Source organism: Pseudorca crassidens, chromosome 6, assembly GCF_039906515.1.
Source record: "Pseudorca crassidens isolate mPseCra1 chromosome 6, mPseCra1.hap1, whole genome shotgun sequence".
Lineage (NCBI taxonomy): Eukaryota > Metazoa > Chordata > Mammalia > Artiodactyla > Delphinidae > Pseudorca > Pseudorca crassidens.
Genome location: NC_090301.1, coordinates 56,727,243 through 56,752,733, shown reverse-complemented (window position 1 = coordinate 56,752,733; position 25,491 = coordinate 56,727,243). Strand labels below are relative to the sequence as shown.

At 49.8% G+C, this 25,491-nt stretch overlaps 2 protein-coding genes and 1 long non-coding RNA gene across 3 annotated transcripts; all 3 read left to right on the top strand.

Moving 5' to 3' along the window:
* Positions 1–3,422: 3,422 nt before the first annotated feature.
* HOXD3 (homeobox D3) lies at positions 3,423–7,710 on the top strand. Its single transcript, XM_067741463.1, has 2 exons — positions 3,423–3,963; positions 6,118–7,710. The coding sequence occupies exons 1-2, from the start codon at positions 3,423–3,425 to the stop codon at positions 6,873–6,875; spliced, it is 1,299 nt and encodes a 432-aa protein (XP_067597564.1). The 3' UTR covers positions 6,876–7,710.
* A 4,861-nt stretch (positions 7,711–12,571) lies between these two features.
* On the top strand, positions 12,572–15,068 carry LOC137225832 (uncharacterized). The gene is made up of 2 exons (XR_010944051.1): positions 12,572–12,882; positions 13,052–15,068. It is a non-coding gene; the product is annotated as an uncharacterized lncRNA (long non-coding RNA).
* A 6,700-nt stretch (positions 15,069–21,768) lies between these two features.
* On the top strand, positions 21,769–23,524 carry HOXD1 (homeobox D1). Its single transcript, XM_067739874.1, has 2 exons — positions 21,769–22,414; positions 22,763–23,524. Exons 1-2 carry the CDS (start codon positions 21,769–21,771, stop codon positions 23,095–23,097), a joined length of 981 nt encoding a protein of 326 aa, XP_067595975.1. The 3' UTR covers positions 23,098–23,524.
* The last annotated feature ends 1,967 nt before the right edge of the window (positions 23,525–25,491 follow it).

Genomic DNA, 25,491 nt, shown 5'->3' with positions numbered 1-25,491 from the left:
GGAGGGCGGCAGGTCTTCGGCCCCCGGCCAGGCTACGCACGTCCCGTCCCGCGTCCGGCCGCCGAGCAGAGCTGCTCCGAGAGGCCGGTACCGGCCACTTTATATAATCCCCCGGCTCGCGGGGCGCGGGGCCGGGAAAAGTGCGGAGCAGGGAATTCTTTTGCTGCGCTTCCTCCTACGCGGAGCCTGTTTTCCACTTCTGAAAAGTGCCAGGCCTTGGGAAGTGTTTTTCTTTTCATTCCTTACTGAAGCGTTTACTGCAGCCGTGCTCGCAGTCATAAATTTTGCTACAAACCACAATGACAGGTGCATTGATATGCACCGTGAGAGCTCCAGCTGCTTAATAACTCCGTCCCCCGGCCGCTGTGAGCGCCTTTTATTTATTCGGTATTATATTTAGGTATTGATCCCGGGCAGAATTAAGTGCAGTCAGTGAGCAAGCATCAGGGTTCGGCTGATTCGGAGGCGCGGCGGGTGCGGCGGGCCACCACGGCCCGGGGAACGGGCGGTGGTCGCTCCGAGGCCGCCTTCCTTCCGGCTGGGAACAGTTTGGCCTTGCATTCCCGGCCTGCGGTTGGGCCTCGGAGCTGAGCTGGGCAACTTCCCGGGACCACGAGAAAGAACCAGCCAAACCCCGTTTGGTGCCCCTTCCCCAGGAGGAGCCGGGGATGGCGCCGGCGGGGTTCTGGGGAGGCTGCCTCGACCGGTGTTCCGGGCGGGGGGGGGCCGGGGGGGGCTGGTTGTAGGGTGGGAGCAGGATTGGGAGGTAGAGGGCAGGAGGAGAGGAAAGGGCAGCTGAGGACTTCGAAAACCGCCCCTCCCCCTACGCGAGTTAGTCTTCACCCCAAGGCATTTGGGTCGGGGGCCCAAATGAGCAGAGGTACCAAAGGGCGAGAAAAGAAAGCCTTAAAAGGGGGGGGGATCGAAAAGATGAGCCACTGAACAGTTGACCATTGTCCAAGTGATTTATGACCCGTTCCTGCTTCTTAGGTTCAAGCAGAGTTCACAAGGAGTAGCGATTTCTGGAAAGAAATAAGCTTTTTTAAAAAAAACCAGTTTTGTAACAATATCCTCAGGTTCTGTTTTAGGAAAGGTGACTTCTTTGGGGCTCTACATTTTGGGGTGGGGGAGAGGCTGCAAAGCCCTTTTCAGTGAGGAGAGAGCTACTGCCCTTGCCTCTGGGAAGATGGACATTTGGGTGGTGGATCATCACTGAGTGACCCTTGAAATTCCTTAAGACAATGAAAACAGAAGTGGGAGAACAGACTCTGCTTATTCATGGAGCTGCCCAGTAGTTGCACGTTTGAGGTACATGCACAGAGGTTTGTCTAGGAATATGCCATGGGAACAACTATATATGTAAAGCTATCTGTTTCAAAGACTTGGTCAGTTCCTAAAGAAGCTATTTTAATGTGACTGGTCTACCTATCAAGATAAACTTGGTCATCCTGGGAGGCAAGAGGGGGGATGTTTTGCTTGCACTGCTGTAAATGGAGTGACAGAAACAGCAGCGAGTTCTGGTGGTCTGAATGTCAAATGTGACCATTTTGACATCCAGAGGGACCAAGGTTTAAGACTGGAAGCAGGATCCCAGAAAAGTCCAGAGATTTAACCAAACTCGGAGTACATGTAGTCCTTTGGCCTGTGGGCAAATACATACAAATATTAGTCACAGGATGAGGATGTAGCTGTCCATTTAATATGCAGTAACTTTAATAGTCAGAGAATGATACAGAAAATGAATGAAAGATTAAGACCAGCTTTGTTTGGTAGATATCCTAATTACATAAGTTTAAGAACAACAATAGAAACTATTCCTAAAACATTACATCCTAGTATTCTGTTATTCCATTGAGAAGGGTCTTTCTCTTATCAAGATTAATGGCATATTCGCTTTTATTTGAAAACAAAATGGGCAACTCTACTACCAAATAAAGGCTAATATGAAGAATTTAAAAAATTGAGTTAGGCTGTTTGGTGAAAGTGTAGGGGAAATGAGTAAACGGAGGAGTGGTTTTAGTACTAGTGGTCAAATCCATTAGGCTACATAAGTTGTCTAGATAATGTGGTCCATCATGATGTCCCTGATGGAAACCAGGGAGTTTGGGGGAAGGAAAGCTGCCTGAAAGATGAGATCAAGAATTCAGACCTGGGAGCTGACCTATGAGTTTTCTTTATCAAGCAGATGAAAGTGGTTGAATGGTATTAGTTATACTTTAACTCATTAGGGGCTTTCAGGAGAAGAGGGGGGTGGGTGAGAAGGTAAGCCCCCCATCAAGAGTCAGAGGACACAAAAGCGGTAGAATTTTTCTTAGTTTTTTTTTTTTCTTCTTCTAATTCTGGGTCCATTCATCATGCCAAGAGAGGTTCTCTCATTGGTTGTAGATTGGGTGGGAGGTGGGGTGGAATGGATGATCCAGAGCAGAGGTCAATAGTAGTATCTATTTATACAATGGATGCAGGATTAAAATGATAGAGTTATAACATAAAGCATTTTTCATTCGCCCATGCTCCATGCATTTCAAATTCTAAATCTCTTCACTCATTTCCAGTGGTATCCATTTAAAAGTAGTGGAGGAAAAAGTTAAGCATCTAGAAAAATGTAGACCAAAGAGAAGAAACTTTTCTAGCCTCAAAATAAGTCTGGGAGTCTTTAAGTCCTCTTCTTGGCTTTTATCTCCTAGTAGATTTCACAGTGCTGACCCATGAGCTAACCGGCCAATTCTCACCCAGTCACCGGAGAGTGGACTATCTGCATCTCCGTGAAAGATGCTGTGATTTTGAAACCAGGTGGGGGAGATACTTTTTTTGAGAGCTCTGGCTTTTCTGAGTGTTATAGGACTTTCTTTTGCCCATCAAAACCCTGGGATGACCTAATGACTGACTGATCCATTCACTCATTCACTCATTCAACAAGCATTTACTGCACTTACTACATGTGGTGCGCTGGGCTGGATGTTAGGAATACGCAGGTGAATAAGACACAGTCCCTTCCTGCAAAAAGCTCAGAGTCTAGTGGGAGAATCAGTCATTAAAATGCATCAGGCCATAAATGCTCTTCTATGTAGTTTCAAAGGCTAAATTGACAATCTTGGAGAAAGAAAATTGTATCTGGAAAAAAAAAAAGCCCCTTCCCTTGGATAAAGGAAACTCTTTTTTTGTGTTTATGAGAAATTCCTTCTGACTTTTCCAAGGGTTCAAATAAGTTGAACTTTATAAAATCTCAGATCCTCCTACTATTAAGTTGGTGGGAAGCAGAGAGCCTGGGCTAGTCCTTCTATACTGACTGGTCTTGCCAATGACAGTCCCTCTGGGGCCTCTCATTTTTCTTCTTTGCAGGTTGTCTGGAGCCTGGAGCTGCCCCAGCTCTCTCAGGATTTGGCAGACATTGGAGGTGGTGGTGAAGGAGACAGTGGTGGTCAATGTTATTTGAGCAGGGTCAGCAGGCCCCGGAGCTTCCTGAGTACACGATGCAGAAGGCTGCTTACTATGAAAGCCCAGGACTCTTCGGAGGCTATGGCTACAGCAAAGCTGCTGACACTTATGGCTATAGTGCCCCCCATCAGCCTTATCCACCCCCTGCTGCTGCCAACTCCCTGGACACTGATTACCCGGGCTCTGCCTGCTCCATCCAGAGCTCTGCACCTCTGCCAGCCCCAGCCCACAAGGGGGCTGAACTCAATGGAAGCTGCATGAGGCCTGGCACTGGGAACAGTCAGGGAGGTGGGGGTGGCAGCCAGCCTCCTGGTCTGAACTCAGAGCAGCAGCCACCACCACCCCCTCCTCCCCCACCAGCCCTGCCCCCATCCTCGCCCACCAACCCTGGAGGTGGAGTACCTGCCAAGAAGGCCAAGGGTGGGCCCACTGCTTCTGGCTCCTCAGCCACCATCAGCAAGCAAATCTTTCCCTGGATGAAAGAGTCCCGACAGAACTCCAAGCAGAAGAACAGCTGTGCCACTGCAGGTAGCTCTCTGAGGGGGCTCATGCCTGGGCTAAGTCCCCCAGACTGACCCCAAGAGACTAGCTCGCCCAGGAATTAAGAGGCTCAGGGCTGGAAGGGCAACTTTGGAGGCCATATGTGTAAACTCCTCATGCAGAAAAAAAGGTTTTGTTTTGGCTGCGCTGCGCAGTTTGAGGGATCTCAGTTTCCTGACCAGGGATTGCAGAGATTGAACCCGGGCCACGGCAGTGAAAGTGCCGAATCCTAACCACTAGACCACCAGGGAACTCCCTGTTCTTTCTTTTTAGTGTCTCTGATTGTGGTCATATCCTTACAGTGACAGGGTGCTCATGTCCATTCCAGGCTGCTGGCATCATTGCTGGACATGTCTCAGAGTTACTCATAGACAGCTCTTCCTTATACTGCCCTAATATCTGCTCTCCTGGGCTGCTGGTCATAACTCAACTCCTTCTTCCACCAACAGCTCTTCAAAACTTGAAGACAGATACTATGATCCCCAAATCCAGGTGGTTATGTAGCTCATATCACATGATTCCCACTGGCTTAAATTAATAAGAACTAAAGTCTATGGAATGCTATGTTAAGAACCATGTTAAGCGCTTTACAAACGTTGTCTAATTTCATTTTCCAAAGAACACTTTGAGGTAGGTATATGACAAAACACCCATCAGGAAACTGTTAGAGATAAGTCACTTGCCCAAGATAACAAAACTACAAAATGGCACACCTGGGGAATTCTCTGGCGGTTCAATGGTTAGGACTCCTCACTTTCACTGCCGAGGGCACAGGTTCAATCCCTGGTTGGGGAACTAAGATCCCGCAAGCTGTGAGGCCTGGCGACCCTCACCCCCACCCCCGCCCAAACAATAAAAACAAGAACAACAAAAAACAAAACCAAAAAAACCCCAAATTACACACCGGAATCCAACCAGGGTCTGCAAAGAATAACCATGGGACTCTACTTAGCCCACCCCAGCTCAGTTATCCCCATCCCATTAAATCCCTAATGTGGAAGCACAGATCCTAAGGGAAGAGGATGTACTCTGAAACAGGAGCAGCCTTGGGTTTTTCTCCCTGGAAAAGGAGACCCTGGAGTTGAGAATATTTCCCGTAGGTCCATTTAGGGGGTGTGGAAGAAGACAGGTAGGGCCGGGAGCTCTGAGGCCTTCTGCCTCTCTGTGCTCAGCCTGTTTGGTTCCTGAACTTTTCTGGCCTTGTGCTTTCTGATGTACTTTATCTTCAGGTAGATGAACTTGCTCCCAGACTCAGGGCTAGCTTGAGGCCTGGGATGTAGTTAGCTTGTTGTCAGCTCTCTGGTTTGCCTGCTGCGCTGTGGGGCTGCTGCTCGTAGGGGGACGTGTCTTCAGGTCTTTAAGTTCCTTCTCCTTCTGCCCCTCCTTCTCAGCTGCACACCCAGGCCCTCCCTCCCAGGAGAAATCCATTTGTCTTCCCAGGGAGGGAGTGGACAAGCTGCTGAGAGGTGGCAGGGGTGGTGGAAACCAGGGCTGAGGCTGCTGCTCCTAGCATTGCAGTATTCAAAATACGCCCAGCCTGGTCTTGGATCCTCTAAAACTCTGGGGCTGTAATTTTATGGTTTGTCACCTCCCTGCATTTGGGTACTGAGCTCATGGGTACAGCTGAGCTGGAGTGAGGTGCCAGGATCTCCACCCTCATTCGGTGCTTGGGGTACTTTGCCCAGGAGCCAGACTCTGAGCAAGGCAGTTTGGGGCTGCCTCCAACCGCACCCCCCCAACCCCCTTCCCAGCTGTAGAGGCTGGAAGGACTGTTCAAAAAAGTCTGGCCCTGCTTTGACAGGGGGGAAGGCCTTACCAGCTGCTACTAGTCTCTCATTAAACTCCTCCTCAGCCTTTGGGACGAGATGATGGGCTAGGCTGAAGGGGAGGGGGTGGGCAGAATGAGTTGGACTTCAGAAGGCAGATGGGAGTTTCAGGTGCCACTGATAGTAGGCCTGGGGCCTTTGAGTTCTTGGAATCTCTTGGAATCTCACCTCTCAAACGCCCCTCCCCCACTCCATCCGTGATTAAGGTGGTGGGAGGGAGGGAGGAAGAGGCAGGAGCCTGGGAAGCACCTCTCTCTGGCCCAGGGTGTCCCCACCTCTCCCGCTCAGCGTCCCCTCTCTCTCCCTCCTTGCCCAGGAGAGAGCTGCGAGGACAAGAGCCCACCGGGCCCAGCGTCCAAGCGGGTGCGCACGGCGTACACAAGTGCACAGCTGGTGGAGCTGGAGAAGGAATTCCACTTCAACCGCTACTTGTGCCGGCCACGCCGCGTGGAGATGGCCAACCTGCTGAACCTCACCGAGCGGCAGATCAAGATCTGGTTCCAGAACCGGCGCATGAAGTACAAGAAGGACCAGAAGGCCAAGGGTATCCTGCACTCGCCGGCCGGTCAGTCCCCGGAGCGCAGCCCGCCGCTCGGCGGCGCCGCGGGCCACGTGGCCTACTCGGGCCAGCTGCCACCCGTGCCCGGCTTGGCCTACGACGCGCCTTCGCCGCCCGCCTTCGCCAAATCTCAGCCCAACATGTACGGCCTGGCTGCCTACACGGCGCCGCTCAGCAGCTGCCTGCCGCAGCAGAAGCGCTACGCGGCGCCCGAATTCGAGCCCCACCCCATGGCGAGCAACGGCGGCGGCTTCGCCAGCGCCAACCTGCAGGGCAGCCCGGTGTACGTGGGCGGCAACTTCGTCGACTCCATGGCGCCCGCATCCGGGCCCGTCTTCAACCTGGGCCACCTCTCGCACCCATCTTCAGCCAGCGTGGACTACAGTTGCGCTGCGCAGATTCCCGGCAATCACCACCACGGACCCTGTGACCCTCATCCCACCTACACAGATCTCTCGGCCCACCACTCGTCTCAGGGACGCCTGCCCGAGGCCCCCAAACTGACGCATCTGTAGCGGCGGCCACCGGCCCGAACTCGCGGCGCGATTACCTCTTTTGCTTGGGTGGCGGGGGTGGCGGGCGGGGCCCGCGGGGCAGCTCGGTGACCCCCGCCCTCGCTCTGGCCCGGTCGCTGTCTTCCGGTCTCGGGCCAACAGCGGCCGAGGCGCAGGCGTCTGGGCCTCCTCTCCAGGCTCGCCCTGCTTTGGGTGACTCGCCATAAATCAGCCGCAAGGATTCTCCTCTGTAAGCCTGACAGTGCCACATAACTGCGGACCGAGGGACTCTAATCTGGTAATGGTGTCCCGAAGGTAAGTCTGAGATCCGTCGGCGACGCGCCCTGCAGAGGGTCCAGAACCCGGCGAGTCCGGGCATGGCCCGCGTCTAGTTTAGTTGCGGAGACCTTAATTTATATGCTTCTTCCCGTCCCGTAAGGATTGCATCGGACTCAACGATCTGTATTTATTATTTGAAGCGAGTCATTTCGTTTTCCTGATTATTTATCCTCGTCTTAATGTATTTATGTGTATATCTGTAGAATTCTCCAGCCGAGCTTAGGAACGCGCTCCCAGGCCGCGGGGGCCACATTTCACCTCTTTAGTCCCCTTGGTCTGAACTAGTTGAGAGAGTAGTTTTGAACAGTTGTAACCGTGGCTGGTGTGTGTAGTTGATGTAAAGGATTAAGACCGCAAATTGTCCTTCACGGGTAGAGTCAGGCGGCCCCATGGCGTGGCATGACACCCATTATTCTCTTCCCAATAGCCACAGCCCTCGCCACTCGACACAGTTTATTGATTTCAAATTGTCTGGTACTATTTGAACAAATATTTAAAATAAAAAATTTTCTCAGTCTTAAGTGTATCTGTGTTAATCACGCACACTTGCAAGTAGATCACTCTACCCTTATCTTGCGCACAATCCCGGTGGAAGGCCCCCCAGTAGGCTGACACTTTGAAATATTTTTTCCACTTATTTGGAATCCAGTACACAAACTGGTTCTGGGGATACTTGATTACCTTCCAACTATTGACTTTAGGTTGTGTGTGTGTGGGGGGGGAATATTTGAGGATGCAAACCTAGAAATGTTTTGTGTGGGATGACCTGGGTAGGGTGTTTCACTGCTGCCTGTTTTGCTCTTTCTATTGCCCTCTTTCTAGACACAAATCCACTTTTTTAGATTGCACTTACATTGGGGAGGCCAGAGCTCACTTTTCTGCGCTAAGTAGTAAAAAATAAACTTTGAAAGAAAACTGACAATCAAAGACACAAGAGAAGTCATAAGAAGAACTGAGCTATGAAAAAGCTAAGATGCAGAAAAAGAAATAATCATTTGAAGCCATGCACCTAAGCTTTTTCTCTAGGAAATTGTCACGATTTTTTCCTTATAGAAGTCAGTAGTTCATTTCTCAAGAAGACAAACGTTCCCCGTGATGTAAAGTAATAAAAGTTTCATTAATGGAACATAACAAGTATAAACACTTTGTTCACTCCTGCTTCTTTGGACAAAATGGGCAAAATGTCTTCGAGGATTTATAACCATTTTGTAAATATTAGTGTGGTTTTAGCTGGGGCGCACTACTTACCCCCGCTTCTCTAGAAGGAGGCACTCGGAGAACGCCTTCAGATAAGGTTCAATTCTTTTGTATTTCAGCAAAGTGGGCCCACGCATCTCTATTTGGTTTGACAAATAATGCAACTCCTACTACATCCCCGGTGACACGAGGTGACATTCCTATTGTGTGGAAATAATTTAACTTCTGATCTTCTGGTGGAACAACAATCGTTTCTATTTGGATGTTTGTGTTTCGCTAAATAGTGATGGCTGAAAATAATATTTAGTTTTCTTGTTTCTCTGTGCTGTTTTTAAAATGGCATGTTAGATTGGGGGGTGGGAGGGGATTATCCTTTTTGCTAAATTTCACTTCATCCGAGCAGGTTTAAAGTATACATGTTGTAGAAGTGTATCAACAGAATAAATGACTTCAACCGAAGGGATATTTTACCCACTTTCAAGGCTTAAAATTGTTTTTCTGTGAAATTTGCATCCATAGGCAGAATTTCTAATTGTCTTGTAAGAAATTATTTTTTAAAGCTATTAGGGAAATCAAAGAAGAGCTTGCTGCCTTGCAGGGATTACAACAACCCTTCTTAACTGGCTAAATATTAAACAGATGAATTGTCAGGCTGTTTAGATTCCGCCCGGTTTTCCCTCATCTCCTCTTCCCACCATAAATAATAAAAATACATAATGCATCATGGCTCCAGGCGTTTTCCAGCGCGGTGTGTTACCGCAGGAGTATCTGCTGAGTCTGCGGGTGTCTGCAAGGCCCCAAGTGTCATCTGCGGTTTAGCGTTTCATGGATTAGATTTTAAACGGTGTCTAGCCCGGCTGACATAGCCTCCTCTCACACTCGGGCTGAAAGAAGCGCGGGGTTGGGGGCTCCCTCTTCAGGCAGCCGCAGCCGCCCCTCGCTAGTGGGGTGGGAGTTCTCTTGGGACAAACCTGCGGTCCTCTCTCACCTCTGGAGAAAGGTTCCCTGAAGCTTCTGAGAGCCGCTCGGATGGATCCGTTCCTGCCACTGGCGTGAGCGTCATACGATAGCCACACTCGGTGGCTCCCGGCGCGAGTGCGGGCGGCGGCGAATCTGGGGAGGGCGCTTCCTGCGCGGCCGCCGACCAGGGCGAGAGCGGGGGCCCGCGCACGGCCATTTAAAACTTCATAAATTATAAACAAGCCGCCTTGGCCTTCGCCATAAATTCTGCTGCTTTTGAGCCTGCAATTAGTGTTAGGAAGCACCGGAGTCTAAACACAACCAAACGCCCTCTGAAGGGCTCCAATGCCCGAGGTTGCAAACCTTTATTTCCCAGTGCCACCCCCTCCGCACCCCGAGGTTTGCACACAGTCGCCTCCTCCCCCGCCACCACCGGCGGTGTACACCCGGCTGGCTTCCCGCTCTGCGAGGGAAGGTCACAATAGCTGCTCTATCGGCGAAGGCGCCCGCCTCCTCCCTCCCGGGTCTCGGAAAAGCAGAGAAAGAAGAGTGGGGGAGGGGAGCCCTGGGCCCGGCCTGGCGCTCCGGGTCCAGGCCTCTCCTTCTCCCGGAGCGGACTGCAGCGGGAAGGGGCAAGTTTGCAGCGGAAGGAAACCGCCATCCCAGACCGAGGCTTCTTCCCGGGAGCGGCGCGCGGGGGGCCGTGGGGAGCTCACCACGGCCTCGAGGCTGCTGGCCTCTCGCTACCGGGCGCTGGGTCCAGGGCGCCTGGAGCAGCGGGTCTTCCGGGAGCGGCGGCGCCATTGTGCGCGCGGCTTCCCACGGGCCCCGCGGCGGGGAGGCCGCACAAAGGCGGCGCGGGGGCCGACACCGGCAGGTGGTGAGGGGCCCGCCTCTCTCCGGGCCTTGGGCTCCAGGAGGCTTTTACCTCGTCTGCGCAAGGGAAGGAAATGGCTGGCTGGCTGTGGCCGTGGCCAGCTCTGCCTTTGTCCTACAGAGAACGCTTTGAGGGAGGTGGGATCAGGGAGTTTGTGGGGGAGTCTCCTGGGACCTGAAGAAAGGGCTCGGGGCCTCAAGCCCAGGCCCACGTATGGGGGGTGGCGGTCATTCGGGAGCCCCTGGTTGCTCCGTCGAGGCAGTCAAACGTGAATTAAAGCAGCGCTGAGGTGAGGTAGCTGGAATGGCCAGCTGCAAAATGGGAGGTGGGGTGGGAAAAGATTTCGGCCGAGGGAGAGCCTGCCCTGGCTACGAGGAGAAACTCAGGACCCAGCCTGAGTGGAGTCAGAAGACCCAACTGAGCTAGCCAGGGGGGTGGGGAAGTTGCCGAGGAAAGGCCTGAAGAGTAGTCCTGGCCCCTGGAAAGGTGGCAAGAAAGGGCGACTACACATTCTACCTCCTGGCTTTCAGACCTCAGCCTTATCCAGCGACCTGACAGAGAAGAATCCGCCTCTGATGGAATCATTAAGTTAACCCTCCATTTGTACCATTTCTTTGTACAGGCGTTCAGATGAGAGAGGGAGAGAATACAGAGCAAGTGCTTTCCCCTTGGAGCAACCCAAGCCTAGTCTCTATCAGAGACACATCAGCCAAATTAGTTTCCCAGGCCCCGGAGGGAGGCTGCTAACCTTGCTGAAAAGGAGTTTTTGAATTTCTATCTGTAAGGAGTATTAAAAAATAGTGATTAACTATACTAGCTACTCGTCCCTTCTCCCTCCCCCATTCTGTACCAGCCAACTGACCCTTGAGTGAAGTGATCTTCTCAGCCAGCAGGCTTGGGAGACTAGGCTCCCCATCTGTTGAGGTTTTTCATTAGGGAGGGTGAAGAGGATATGTGTGTGGGTGTATGTTTGAATAACAAAGAAGAAACCCAACATTCTAATAAAAAGTGTTTCTCTGCTTGACCTGGGGGAGCCAGAAGCTTGTTTACACCATGAATATTCAAGGAACAGTCACAGGCCTGTTTTGACTTTATCCTGAGAATTAGTTGAAACTTCCTCCTGTAGACAAGAATGGGTTAATCCCAGTTAGATGCAGGAAGGTCCTCTTCATCTGGCAACTCTTGGCCTTACTCTGCTCCTTCTTTCAGAAACTGTAAGAAAAGAATAGGGCGAACAGAAGTTTATATTAAATAAAAATAAAAAGAGAGACAGAAGTCTCCAGTCCCCACAGGCCTACAGCCTGATTACTTCAGGGCACTGCAACTTCCCTTAGAGGGGCCTGGGTGAGCAGACCCATCCCTAGACACTTTGGGCACAGGGAGCTGAGGCTCAGTTGCCAGCCACACCCTCATCACCTCTGACTACTGGCTCACTTAGACCTCTCTTGCAGAAGGCTGGGATGGAGAGAAAAAAGATAGGGTAGATGAATCCTCTGTACTTACTACACTGGTGATACTGGTAGTGGAGAGGATCATCACAGAGGATGAAATCTTAGTTATCATTGCTCCCTTGTATTCTACTCCAGCTACAAATGCCCTTATTTTTGGGGCTCAAAGTTGGTTCCCAATGGATTTTTATACCTGGCCCAAAGCCCATGCCTAAACACTTCGCTCAGGTCTCATACTCACCTTGGCAAGTTAGGAAAGTACAAAGACAATTCAAAGACCCACTTTCAGGCCCGGTTCAGCCTGAAGCACAGTGAACAAAAGGTTTCCACACATGCAGGAAGAACCAAGGTAAATAAATGCATGTCCAGTCATTTGCAGTAGCAGAAGCAGGCGAAGGGTCCCCAGGAGATCAGCATGATGGGAGATATGACGGAAGTCTTCTTGTCCCAGGTCTTGTGGCAAAATATCTTGACTGGTTCCTATATCTAGTCTGGATCATTGTTATGGAAGAATAATAACTGGAAAACCATTCGAATAGGATTTTAACATTAGTAAGAGCCCAAGGAGGAGATCTTAATTTAAATGAGGATGCATGGAGAACCCCGATACAAATGCAGTGTTTTTGCTGGGGAAGTGGGGCTAAAACCGGGCCAAGAGGACCTGTTGGACCAGGGCCTTTTTGAAGGATCGGAAAAGAGTGTCCCTGACTTATGAGGAGACAGGGAGAAGGTCTTCTGATGGCTCTATTGTTCAGAGTGCTGCCTTACAAATACCACATCCCTCCCAACTTCCACAAGGGCCCAAGGGCCAAGGGAGCGGGAAACTGGGTCACTTGGGCTGAGCTCCAGGCAGTGGCAGAGCCACGACTGACCTCCCTCACCCGCGTCTCCTAATCTCTTGGGGCAGCAACGATGCCATCTCCGCCGCCGGCAGAAAACACACAAAGGAGGCCCCCACCCATCCTCGAACCTGGGGACACACTGGGGAGGGGCTGGCGTGGACCCCGAGTCCGAGCACCTCCCACCCCCGCGGGGAACAATAGCCGCCGCCTTCCCGGGGCGGCGGGGCGGTCGCGCTGCACAAAGGCCGGCTCGGCCCGCGCCATGTGACGCACGCTCGATCCCGTCTCCCGGAGGCGGCGCGGCGCGGAGCGGCGGGCGGGTGGGTGTTCCTGATCCACCTGGAACACTTTCTGAGAGACAAACGGTGAGTTAATCACCCAACCGGCTGGCGACCGCGTCCCCCTGGCCCGCGGGGAGGCCGGGGGAGGGGCGGGGGTGAAGGCCTGCTCTGCGTGTGTGTCTAGGGTGGGGGCGGGAGAGGTTAGTCCTATTAAGAGTTCATCAATCACCGGTGTGCACTTTTCGCTCGACAGCGGTCCCTCCTACTTCGGAGCAAGTCCGGGCCAGCTGGGATCCGACCAGAAACCGCAAGCGGAGGAGACACAGGCACGCAGGCTGAGCGCTGAGGCCGCGACCCGCCGCCACGCGCTCTGCCGCGCGAGGCCCGAGGGCACCGCGGCCGCGCGGCCGCCCGCCAGCCCAGCCCGCGGAGCACGCAGGGCGCGCAGGCCCCCCGACTGCCCGGCCCCAACGCCTCCCAGCCCCGCCTCCCACGCACCTCCCGCCGCCCCCCCCGACCCCCTTCAACGCTGCTGTCCCCCCAGAAAGGGACAAATCCATCTCTGAGGGCAGGACAAGAAAAATCTCAGTGGGTCGGAAGGTTCTTGCATACACTTTTATTTAAGAGTTTTATACACGATGTCCCGAGGGATCAGAATTAGGGGAGACGCTGAACTAGTTTCGTTCTCTCATTCACCTGCAGGACTATTTGTGTGGGAGGAAGCAGGATGAGACCCCTATTGAACTTGGAACTAAACTTGAATGCCATTTAAAATAACCATAAAAATACACTTAGAACACTAACCACAATGATATGTCTCTTCTCTCTTTTATGGTGTGAGGGAAGGATTGCAGTATTTCTGCTTTGGCTCTTTTGGGTTCATTTTTGAAACACCGTGAAGGAGGAGACTACAAGCGGTGGGGGCGGGGCGGGGGCAGGCTTCAAGTCTTACAGCTGTTCACAGCAGGAAGGCCTGGATGAGCGGGTAGCCCGGGCCTTGTACCCCCTCTTGAGCGGTACCTGTTGTCCTCTCTGTAATAAGTTCTAAGAGAGTTCTGGGCTACCCTCTCTTTAACCTTTGTTCTAAGTGACAACAGGTGAGAAGTTTCTCAAGTTAATGTGTTTGCCTCAGCCCATAGGAAAGAGCCCCTGAAGGTTAGAAAGTCCCAGATTTCTCTCCCTCCCCTCAGCCCTTTTCTCTCTCACCGTCCTCTTGGGTGGAAAAAACTTGCTCTGGAGGAATGGTCTACTGCCATTTTCCTCAGAAAGATATAAACTGAAGCATTAAGCCTTGCACAGGGTCCTGAACTTCTCAAGCAATTAAAATACAATTAAAATACTCTTGTCCTTGGTTCAGAGTCCTCTCTCCCTTCACCAATAGCTACTGAACAGCTCCTATGTGCACTGTGCTGGGCTCTGGGATACAAAATTGATGTGTACGCCCTTCGATCTACTGGGGGGAGAAAAAGAATTAATCCTAAGACAGTGTGACAGATGCTATAACATAGGTGTGGCCAAAATGTTCCTGGAATAAAGGCTCCACTAACAGTATCGTCGTGTCAAAAAAGGCTTCTCAGAAGAGGTGAATTTGGGTCCCTGAAGTACAGGAGTTTTTTTAGGCCCAGGAAGGAGGGACATACCAGGTGGAGAGAGCAGCACATACAAAAGCAGGGAGGGAAGAAAGAGAAGGTGTGGACCTAGAACAAGGATAGGAGCTGGAGTGGGGCATCTGGCTGGACAAGAGAGGTTGTGTAAGGGCCATGGAAAGGCGTCTGGACTTAATGTGTAGGCAAGGGAGAGCCACTGAAGGTTTTAAGCTGGGACATGTGGTTACCTATTATCTGTATTTGGAAAGCTGACTCTTGGGGATACTATGTCTGAGGGGACAAAGGAGAGATAGCAAGCAAGAAGAACAAAGGAGGAGGCTGCTGCCATCATCAAGCCTAGAGAGGAAGAAACTGAATACGGATGAAGAGGAGAGCATTTAGGAGGAAGAATTCACAGGACTTGGTGATCAATCGGATCAGTGAAAGAGGAGTTGTGGTTATTAATCCCTAGGATTCTGACGCCTGAGGGGGTAGTCAGGTCATCCACCAAAACGAACAGTGGAGGGGGAAGAGAAGACTCCATAGGGGAAATGAATGAGTTCAGGTTTAGGTCTCTGTACATTTGTTTCTGCTTTGCTAACTGATACACTGTGTGACCCTAAGAAATTCACTGAATCTTTCTGGCCTTCAGTTTCATCATCAATAAAACAGTCAATAAAGACATCTACTTTGTAAGTTTATCATTAGAGCAGTGTGCGTGTGTGCATGTGTGTGTGTGTACTCCCACACTTAGGTATTATCTTTACCAGGTCCAAGTGAGTGTCCTATATAATGCTAAAACTTAGGGAAAACGTCCTCTTACCCACACCATGATGATCAATACTTAGATCCTGGGTGGCCAGTGAGAAATGTCTCAGGGAAATTAAAAACAACACCCTACTGCTTCCCAGATATTGAATCCAACCTAATGCTTAGGGCTAGGTCAGATCAGATTGCTAATCAGAGTCCCTCAGCTTCCAGAGGGTACTCTCCAGGGGAACATGCAGAAATGTGGTCTTGGTATCAGACCACTAAAGGAGAGGGCTCTTAGCAGATGTCAAAGCTTCTGTGCTTTTTTTATACCATGTGTCTTTCAGGGAATGCTCTTTGAACCTCCTTAGGCTTCCTTGTGGCACAGTGTAGTATAGGAAAGAGTGCTGAACATCTGACTTTGGCCATTTACATTGGATGTGACTACAGTAAATTGTTTATCTTTTTTCTATGTCAGTATTAGCGTTTGTAAAATAAAATTATAAGAGGATAAAATACGATAAGGAAGAATGACATTTTTGGAGATGCTATAAGGGTAAGTAAAAGGTATTATTTTTCATTGATCAGATTGGCAAAAATAAAAAAAAGTTTAATATCCCACTGACTTGTCAAAGGTGTGGGGAAACACGAATTTTCCTTTGCTGCTGGTAGAAGTATAAATTGATTCACTTCTAAAGAGATCAATTTAGCAATATATATCAAAATTGCCAGTGTACATACATTAGACTAAGTAATTTCATGTCTAGGAATTTTTCCAATAGGCAAAAATTTGAACATGTGTTTCTAATACCAAAATGAAAATAAATGCCCATTAATAAGGGACTGGCTAAATAAGTTGTGGTAGATGCATACAATAGAACAGCATAAAATTGTAAAAATAAAGTAGAAAGTTCTGTATGAAATGATCTTCAAGATATAATAGGGGGAAAAGCATGGTGCAGAAGGGTCTTGTAATATGTTATCATTTGTGGAAAAATGCGGGGAGATGTATCTATAACCAAATATATATTTGTCTATAATTGTAAAGGTATAAAGTATTTCTGGAAAGATATACTCATAAAAGTGGTGAAGAAACTCGGAAAATTGTTGTCCATGTGAAGGGGAACTAGGTGGCTGGGGACAGGGGTGGGAGAAGGGCTTTCACTGCACACCATTTTGTACCCTTGAATCTTGAACCATGTAAATTCAAACTTAATACCCTTTATAAAGATAAAGGAGCAAAAAAAAAAAAAAAGATCAGTATAATTGACCTGGGTGTACCTATGTGTGTTCACACATGTCCTTATTTGTACTTGCCTATCCAGCTACATTAATCTAGGGACGCCTCTTGTTTTGTCTCCAGGGCCCTGATGCTGCTCAAACTGAACAGGAAATGAGGGGATCCTTTACCTTTGCTTGGTGGAGGGTGTGAGGACCCGGGCTCAGTTCTGCCCTTTCTCGCAGGAGCAGCTCAAGGTGGCGCCTCAGAAGTCTGGGGCACAGGTTTAGCAAACAAATGGCAAAGGGAGGGATGCAGGCCTCCCAGTCAGCCCCACTGGCAGTGTGGTGTCCTTGAACACTACTCTGTTGCTCAGCGTGGAGGCCACCACTGTGCACAGGACGGGCTGCCTGACTCCGTCCTCTTTGCACACTGTGGGGATTCAGGAGACCCAAGCTTGTTCCCTCATCTTTTGAAGGATGGCTTTGTCTTTTAAAGTCTGAGTAAATAAAGTAACTTCCCCACTAAAATGAGGGGTTTGATGTCGCTTATCTCTAAGGGGTCTCCTAGCATTGACATCTTATGCTGCTAAAGGTCAATCTCTAGCCAGAGTGAGAGTCACACCTTAGGCCAAGGGACGGTTGGCCCCCTCTGGATCCTGAGGGCTCAAGTGCTCATTCCAGGCAATCTGGGAGACATGGAAGGAAATGAGAGTTGGCTCCTCTCTCTTGAGACCCCCATTCCTACTCCTTCCTTCTTCCCATTGCCTCAGAGCCACTCATCTTTCTCTGAAGGGATTGGGAGAGACAAATCCTTTCTTTCACTTCCTACCCCACTGGCATTCTCAAAGCCAAGTTAGGGAAGTGGCAAGAAGTAAGCTGGGTCTCTTCAAAGCACTATTTTGTCAGCAAAACTTGAGACATTCCTACTGACTACCTTTTAAGGATATTTTCTGGAACTTCAGCCCAGCCAGACTTAAGTTTGACCTTGACATTGACCTCTCTGCCCCTACTACCCAACAGGCTTCTGGACACTTTTCAGGTATAATCCTGCTCCATTTAGCCATGAACTCTCACTTGCTGGTCAAGAATCACCCCTCTCTCCCCACACTGCCCCCCCACCCCCGCTCCTAAAGCAGAAATTTTCAAAGTGTGGTTCCGAAGAACACTGCTTTAGAATCACCCAACAGGCTTATTAAAAAGAAAGACTCCTGAGCCAGACCTAGTAGATTAGAAGCTCAGTGGGGATGCAGGGGAGGCTGAGGAACCTGCACATTTAAACAAGCTTCTCTGGTGATTCCTACCCACCTGGAGTGGTGCCGGGAGCCAATAATCTAAGGATATCCTTTAGCCAATATTGGTCATGGTGAAGACACACCATTCTGTCCATTTTTATTTCTGCCTAACAAACGTTTCTTTTTTTCCCCTTTGAATTTTATTTATTTATTTTATACAGCAGGTTCTTATTAGTTATCTATTTCATACATATTAGCGTATATATGTCAATCCGAGTCTCCCAATTCTTCCCCCCCACCGCCGCTCCCCCCCACCCCCGCTTTCCCCTCTTGGTGTCCATATGCCAACAAACATTTCTCGAATGCCTCTTGTGTGCCAGACACGGGCTTGACCCACAAGTCTTTCACAAAACTCTAGGGAAAGGCACAGCACACTAAACTGTTTTCTTCAGGGAGGGTCACGTTATCAGACTTCAGACAGGTTTTGAATTCCTGTCTTTAGGATCCCGTTCATCCCTACCTCTACCTTAGGATAGAAGGATGCTGCAGAGAGCTGCAAATCTTGCTTAAGAGAAAAGAACCCTCCTTTTTATCCCAACAAGCAAGAGCCTTTCTGTCCTTTGGGGCTGTGGAGCCAAGAGTTTGCATGTGCTCAAGCATCTCCAAGGGATAACACAGTGGGGCTTGTGGAGAGGGATTGTAAGAGGCTTCTTAGGAACAACTGTAAACACACAGAAGACCAGACTGCCACCCTCCATCACTTCTGTCTGCAGAAAAGAAGACTGTTGTTTGAGTGGGAGAGAAGGGTAGTCCTGGGGGGTGGTTAGGGGGTGACTGCTGTGGTGAGTACGATGGGACAGATTTCAAAGCATTCCTACATCAAACACAACCTGGCAATCAGGCCCCTAGGCTGTCACCTCCTGCTGAGAACTCACAGCACCAAGACCCAGCAGGGTAAGTGACCCTCAAGAATCCATGACTCGAACAAGCAATAAAATCAGTAAGACATTTCGTCCATACTCTGTGAACTTCTAGGAGACAAACTTTAAAGTTACCAAAAATATCCTATATTCGTATCTTTATACACACAATTGCCCCAATAATATCTTCCAACATCTCCTTAGAAAATTATAGATTCAGATTTTCCTAGAGTAGATTTATAGTATAGCTAACATGTGCCAGAAATGAATCCCTTGTTCCTTTGGTTTGAGAATATCTTTTTTCTCAGCCTAACCTTCCCCTAACAAAAAAGTTCTTACACAGTAGGTCCTTGGCAAATGTTTATTGAATCTGAGTCTGAGATGATCAGAGTCTTGACTTTCATCCTGAGTAAGTCAAGAACCAGCCCAGGAGTGGAGATGTGGCCACTCTGAGCCCCAAGGTGTAGCATATGCCAAAGGCTGGGAGACGAAAGGGAGTAGAGAGAAGGAGGAACAGAATGTAGCTCTCTGCCTGCAGTTATCAGGGAACTGCTACTGGGTCTGAACACATACTGAACACCCCACCCACCCACCCTCACCCACAGTTGTTAAAATAGCACGATTTTTAAAATCTAATTTTTAGATGATTAATTTTAGATGTCCCTTTCAGGACATTCTCTTCTCTCAGCAAAAGCTCAATCTCCAAAATTTCTCTTTGGGGAAATAGTGTGCACAGCTCACTGGTGCACCAAAGTCAATGCTCAACTGTGACATGAAGGACCCAACCTTTGCTCCAAACGCTTAGCATTAAAAACCTGGTCTTTGTTGCAATGAAGGTTGCCAAGGCACCTAGGCTGCCTGTTTTTCCTGAAACCTTAGAGAAAAGGCCCTTAATTTGCTAGGTTTCGGTCAGATTTGCCAAACAATCAGGCTGGGTTTCCTGTCCTACATCCGGGTTTCTGCCAGCTGGTGTCTTTCTCTAGAGACGTTTACAAGGCCACCCTTCCTTCTTGACCCCTTGGGGCCTCTGGACCTAGAAGCTGTGATCAGATGAGTACCATTTGAGAGCGGGGTCTTATAGTTTTGAGACAAGAGTGTGAGAGCTGAGACATTGTGCTGGTAAAAACTGGTAAAAATTAAAGTCTAGCCAGTGGGGGGATGAGGGGGCATTGTGAACTCAGCAGCATCTGACCTGCTGATACTTTTGCAGAAGGGCACAGAAGGAGGACAGTGAAGAAATGCATCTATATGTGACGCCTGAGCTAGCTCTGAAGAGCTCTATCATTTCCCAACCAAGGTGCTAGAGAAGAGCCTTTTTCTCTTTTTAAAAACTATTAAAAAAAACAAACCTATTTAGGACCTTTGTTGTGGGACTGGCTACAGGAGAGAACTGAAGTAGCAATGTCAAGTTTGAAGGGCTATCTTCCAGCCCAGGATTTTATTTCCCAATTAAATCCAAGAACTTCAGCAGTGCAGGAATCCTCGACCTCTTTAGCTTTGTGCTCATTCCTAGCTGTCTACCCTCTACCTACCCTCTCCCCTCCAGGCTCAACCCTCCCCCATCCTGGCTCAACTTCAGCCTCAACACTGGTAACACTTTTGGTGTGGCTCTGTTTATTCACAAGTTCACATCCCTGTAAGGAACTGGCTCCCTGGACTGTAAAAGCTCCTATTTTCCAGACTTCCTCAGACTGGAATTTTAGGCAAGGGCTCAATCGCTCTTTCAGGACAAGTGGATCAGTAAAACAATAATAAAACCTCGGTCACCATAACTTAGAGGCTGTAATAGATCAAGTCCTCAAGGGCACTTGAATAAGCCAAAAGTAGACTCTCTATTCACACAGAGTTTTAGGAAACCACCCTCTTTCATTACCGCTGTGTGTAAATAACATTTATTTATTTAATTTGTTATTTGTCCTGGAGCCCCAAAGAGGGAAACATTTAAAAAAATGTTCAAGGAAGTTGGAAGGTTTATCCATGTAAAGCTTGTCTTTGTAACCATTCTACTTTTCATTTCCTGTGCCAATTGCACTTTTATTTCCCGTCTCTCTACACTCAGTAAACAAAACCATATTATCAAGGGAAAGACGTGAGCCCATTAACATTGTGAGACCTCAGATTTCACTCGCAAGAGACGACGCAGCACTTATCTGATGGAACAGAAGCTTTAATTGCTTCGAGGTACAAGGCTCTCCAAACCTCTGAGATCTGACCGGTCCCTGGGAAGCCTTTGCTCCCTGAAGCCAAAGCGCCTCGGAGAAACCGTGCGCAGCAACGGTGCGTGTGCCAACCGCCCAGAGAGCAGCACAACGAGCGTTCCACTCCAAGGGCAGTTTCTTTATTTTACAACCTAGTCAGAGGGGGAGAATCTGCTAAACGTCCCACAAGGCAGAAACTTTCTTCTGTCCAAATCAAACCCCTGGACTCCAATACTCGCCCTTATCATGCCGCCACAAATGGAAGCAATCGAAGAAGCTGCGAAATAACGTGAAAAATCTAGCTTAAAAGTGAAGAGTTTGTGCCGCCCCTGCTACACAGCACCTACAGCATAAAATTTAGTCCCCAGAATCGGGGCGAGAGGGAAAAGAGGAAAAATTAAACGTCTACTCAAGGTTTAGGAGAGAGATTAGGAGGAGTGCCAAGAACACTGAAAGCGCTTAAGGGCTCAGAGAAAAAGGGAAGAGGAATAACTTTACCTTCCCAGGAGGAGGCTAGGAGCGGTCCCCGATGGCCTTTTAACACTTTCCACACCGCGGCGCCCACCCTTCACACCCGAGAGACTAGCCACCCACGATGCAGAAGAACGAGCTCACACCCTCTCCATCCTCTTGTCCTCACCCGAGCGGCCAGTCCTGCCTTTCTGCCCCCACCTGGTCCAATACCTGTCCGGGAAGCAGGCGTCCCGCGCTCTCGCCCCGCCCTTCCCCACGCAGCCCCAGGCCAGGGCGCCTCTCCGCCGGGCTGGGGTAGGGCGCTGGTCGGCGGCCACCCGCCGGTTGGCAAAGTTGGCGGCCGGGCAGGCGCGTGCAGCGGCGCGCCAGTCGGGACCCAGGCCGTGCTGAGACGGCGCCCATTGGCCGGCCGGCGCCACGTGGCCACCCCGCCCCTATATTAGGCCTCTATTTACCCCCGGCTGGCTTGCCATGGCTCGGCGAGGGTAGTTCGGCTAGAGAGGGAAGGCGGAGCGGCGCCGACCGCGGCGGTCCTGCGGGCCCCGCACCTGGGCGCGGCCGGTGCGCTCAGGTGAGGTGGACCGGAACCATGAGTTCCTACCTGGACTACGTGTCGTGCGGCAGCGGCAGGGGCGGCGGCGACGTGCTGAGCTTTGCGCCCAAGTTGTGCCGCGCCGACGCTCGGCCAGTGGTCCTGCAGCCCGCCTTCCCCATAGGCAGAGGCGACGGCGCCTTCGTGAGCTGCCTGCCCCTGGCCGCGGCCCGAGCGGCGCCCTCGCCCCCGGCTGCTCCGGCGCAGCCTCCCGCGCCGCCCCCGGCCGCGCCCGCGTACGCCCCGTGCCCCCTGGAGGGGACCTACGAGCCGGGCACGGCACCTGCCGCGACTGGCGGCGCGGACTACGGTCTCCCGGGGCCCGGGCCCCCGTACGACTTCCCGTGCGCGCTCGGGCGGCCGGCCGACGACGGCGGGGCGCACGTCCACTACGCCACCTCGGCCGTCTTCTCGGGCGGCGGCTCCTTCCTCCTCAGCAGCCAGGTGGACTACGCGGCCTTCGGCGAGCCCGCCCCCTTCCCGGCGTGTCTCAAAGAGCCGGCCGACGGCCACTCCGGGGCCTTCCAGACCGCGTCCGCCGCCCCCGGCGTCTACCCCAATTCTGCGTCCCCTTCCTCCGGCCTCCCCGCCGCCTTCAGCACGTTCGAGTGGATGAAAGTGAAGAGGAACGCCCCGAAAAAAAGTAAGTGCTTGGGCCTTGGACGGACGGACGCCACTGGGGCTGGGGACGGAGCCTGCCTCGCGTAGTTGCGCCGGGGGCGTGCTGTAGCTGTCCCTCTGGACGGCGGTTTGGGTTTTATGGGGGAAACGCGGTCCGAGGCATCATTAAAGCAGGCGAATTCCATTGAGCGTGCCCCGAGTGCCAGGCGTTGAGAAAATTGCGGGAAGGAGCACTCGGTGAAGCTTTTCTCCTGGCACAACTGTGTTCGGAGACCCAAGAGTGACTTTGATTCTAATGTGGCCCCAAAGCTCTCCCGAGCCTTGTCTCCGCGTGTTCTCGCCCCGCTGATTCCCTGTCTTTACGTTGCAGGCAAATTTGCCAAGTATGGAGCCGCCAACTCGTCCAGCGCGATCCGCACGAATTTCAGCACTAAGCAACTAACAGAACTAGAGAAGGAGTTTCATTTCAATAAGTACTTAACTCGGGCCCGACGAATCGAGATAGCCAACTCACTGCAGCTGAATGACACCCAAGTCAAAATCTGGTTCCAGAACCGCAGGATGAAACAGAAGAAAAGGGAACGAGAAGGGCTTCTGCCCTTGGCCACCACCGTGACTTCCCTCCAACTTCCCCTCTCAGGAACGAGCCCCACCAAGTCTGGCAAGAACCTGGGGAGCCCTTCTCAGGCCCAAGAACCTTCATGAGCCTTAGTCACGAGGCTGAGGAACTGTGGCCTGTAGAACTTACAGGCCACCCCACCCCTATCTGGACTTATTAGCTCAGTTTAGGATGGAGGTGGGCAGGGCAGAAATAATAAGAGGTTTCACTTGGGAGAGGAAGTATCCTGGTGGCTTCTGAGTTCGGAGCTGTGGGTGTCCAGATGTTAATTTGAAGTCTCTAAAGCCACCGATCTGTGTATTAATTGTGTCTTATCAGGGAAAAGGAGCCCAGCCGCCCGCCCAGCCCTGCTGCTATGTTGCCTAACTTAGTCATGTGCAATTCTCGGTGCAGAGTGGCAGAGCATTCCTTGCTGAGCTCAACCAACACCTTGATGTGCTCAGAAGAGCACCTACCCAAAGTTTTATCTGGTTTTAATTTAAAAGACAAGACTACATGTATTCAGCTTCTAGAGATGACCAAAGCTAGTTATAGTTAGGGCCTCCTTGATGTATAAGCTGCTTCAGCAATGATCTTCATGTTTGCACTACAGGTTTTTTTTTTTTTTTTAAAAAGCAGTTTCTACCTCTCCATGTGCCTGAGTGAAGATACAATCTCTGTTTAGTTAGTAGCTGAACAAATCCGCAGGGTGGGTAAAGATCCTGAACTATACCTTGACACCAGTTACTCAAACTTGAATGTAAATATATACAGTATGTATATATTTTAAGAGGTTTGCTTGTAGTGAACTCATATATGACATTTAATGTCATAGCATGTAAAGGGTTTGAACTTTTTTTTTGTAATAAAAAACAGAATGTGCTACCTTTTGCTTTTCCTTACACTCTTATGTTTTGATTATCTTTCTTTAAAGCTGATTCAGTTTCTTCTGTTTGGAATTTCTTGATCCAGCTATGGGAATTTGTTAGGCTGATAACTTTAAAAAACAACACTTCTTAAAGGCTGTGTATGTGAACTAGTTAGGGACGATTATCTGAGCCGTTTAAGGGAGAAAAAACTCTACTCTGCCCAATATCCAAGTAATTATGGAAGTATTTCCTTACCTTAAGTGCCCTAGTTTTATGGTGAATATGTAGACTGCACATTAAGTTTAGATGTCCACTGTGGGAATGTTGTATAGCCAAGGGGACACTGCAGAGAGATCTCCTTGTCTTTTTCTCTCCTGCTCTCACAAAAGGAAGAGGAGAGACAACTTGAAGACTTTGTTAGTTGGTTAGTGTTCTGAGAAAGGTAGCTGCACATCAAAATATCTCAGTGGCTGAATTCCCATTTCCAAAGTCAAGAATTACAAAGGAGGATGTGAGAGGCCAGTAGTCGCAGCTTTCCACTTCCTGTAACCCGGACTGTCTAGCCTTGTAAGAGCACAGGGGTGCCTTTCTGTTTTTTAAAAAATGATATATTTTCAAATGAATTCTTTGGAAGAAGTACAGGCAGAAAATTGGAAAGTTGGCAAGAAAGTATGTGATAAAAAACTTCTAACCTTATTTTCATCCAGCCCCCCAGTTCCCATCCCTGAAGGCAACTGTGGTTTTTCAAATATGATTTGAAAAACTGTGGTGTTAATACACAAAATCATCTGGATACTTGGGACAATTGTTGGGGGAGAGGGCAGGTCATTTCCCTCACTTTATAGATAGCTATAGCTCTATCTTTAAATTCTCTGTATAGTTCAACTGAAAGGCTTAAAGGCCCAAAATAATCCAGCTAAGAGCTTCAGCTCTCCTGTTAGCTGAATTTCTAGATTCTAGTGTAGTACTTCAACCCCATAATTCAGAAGTTTAATAACTGTGGAGGAATACTTTCCCTATAAAACAGTCGTGATTGTCTTAGAAGATTGAAGTTACACTTAAACTCTTGTCCATTGCACCCACAGTTGAATGGATTTGAAGAAATAAAATGATCAGCTCTAACAAACTCAGCTGATTAGGGGGGAAAGATATCATTTAAAAAGCAGGTCTGTCAATATTATTCTTGTGTTTCACCATCTGCCCTTCACTAACTTGATGCTAATCGGATCTTGTTTGAGACAACAGCTCCCCCTCTGAGCTCTGTAGCCATTTGAAAGGACTCGTTAAAGACTTGTGATCTGCTTGCTCACAGCTCTCTCTGGGCTTACCCTGCAGTGGTCTTTGACAAGACAATGTTTCTTTTTTGATAAGCATTCAAAAGTGCACCTAAACAAAAAAATACCAACACGCTTGGTCATTTCCTTAATCTACCACCCTCTTCTCTGAGAAAATAAAGCTTTTCCTTTTGAAGCTACTACTAGCACTTAGCCCTGATGGATGTCTTCCCTGATGAAGGTGGCTATTTTGTCATACGTATAATGCTGTTCTATGAATCAGGCCAATATTAGCTATTTTTTGACCAACCCCAGGGATCTTTAAAAGCTTTCTTAATGCATATCGCTCTACAGCTAT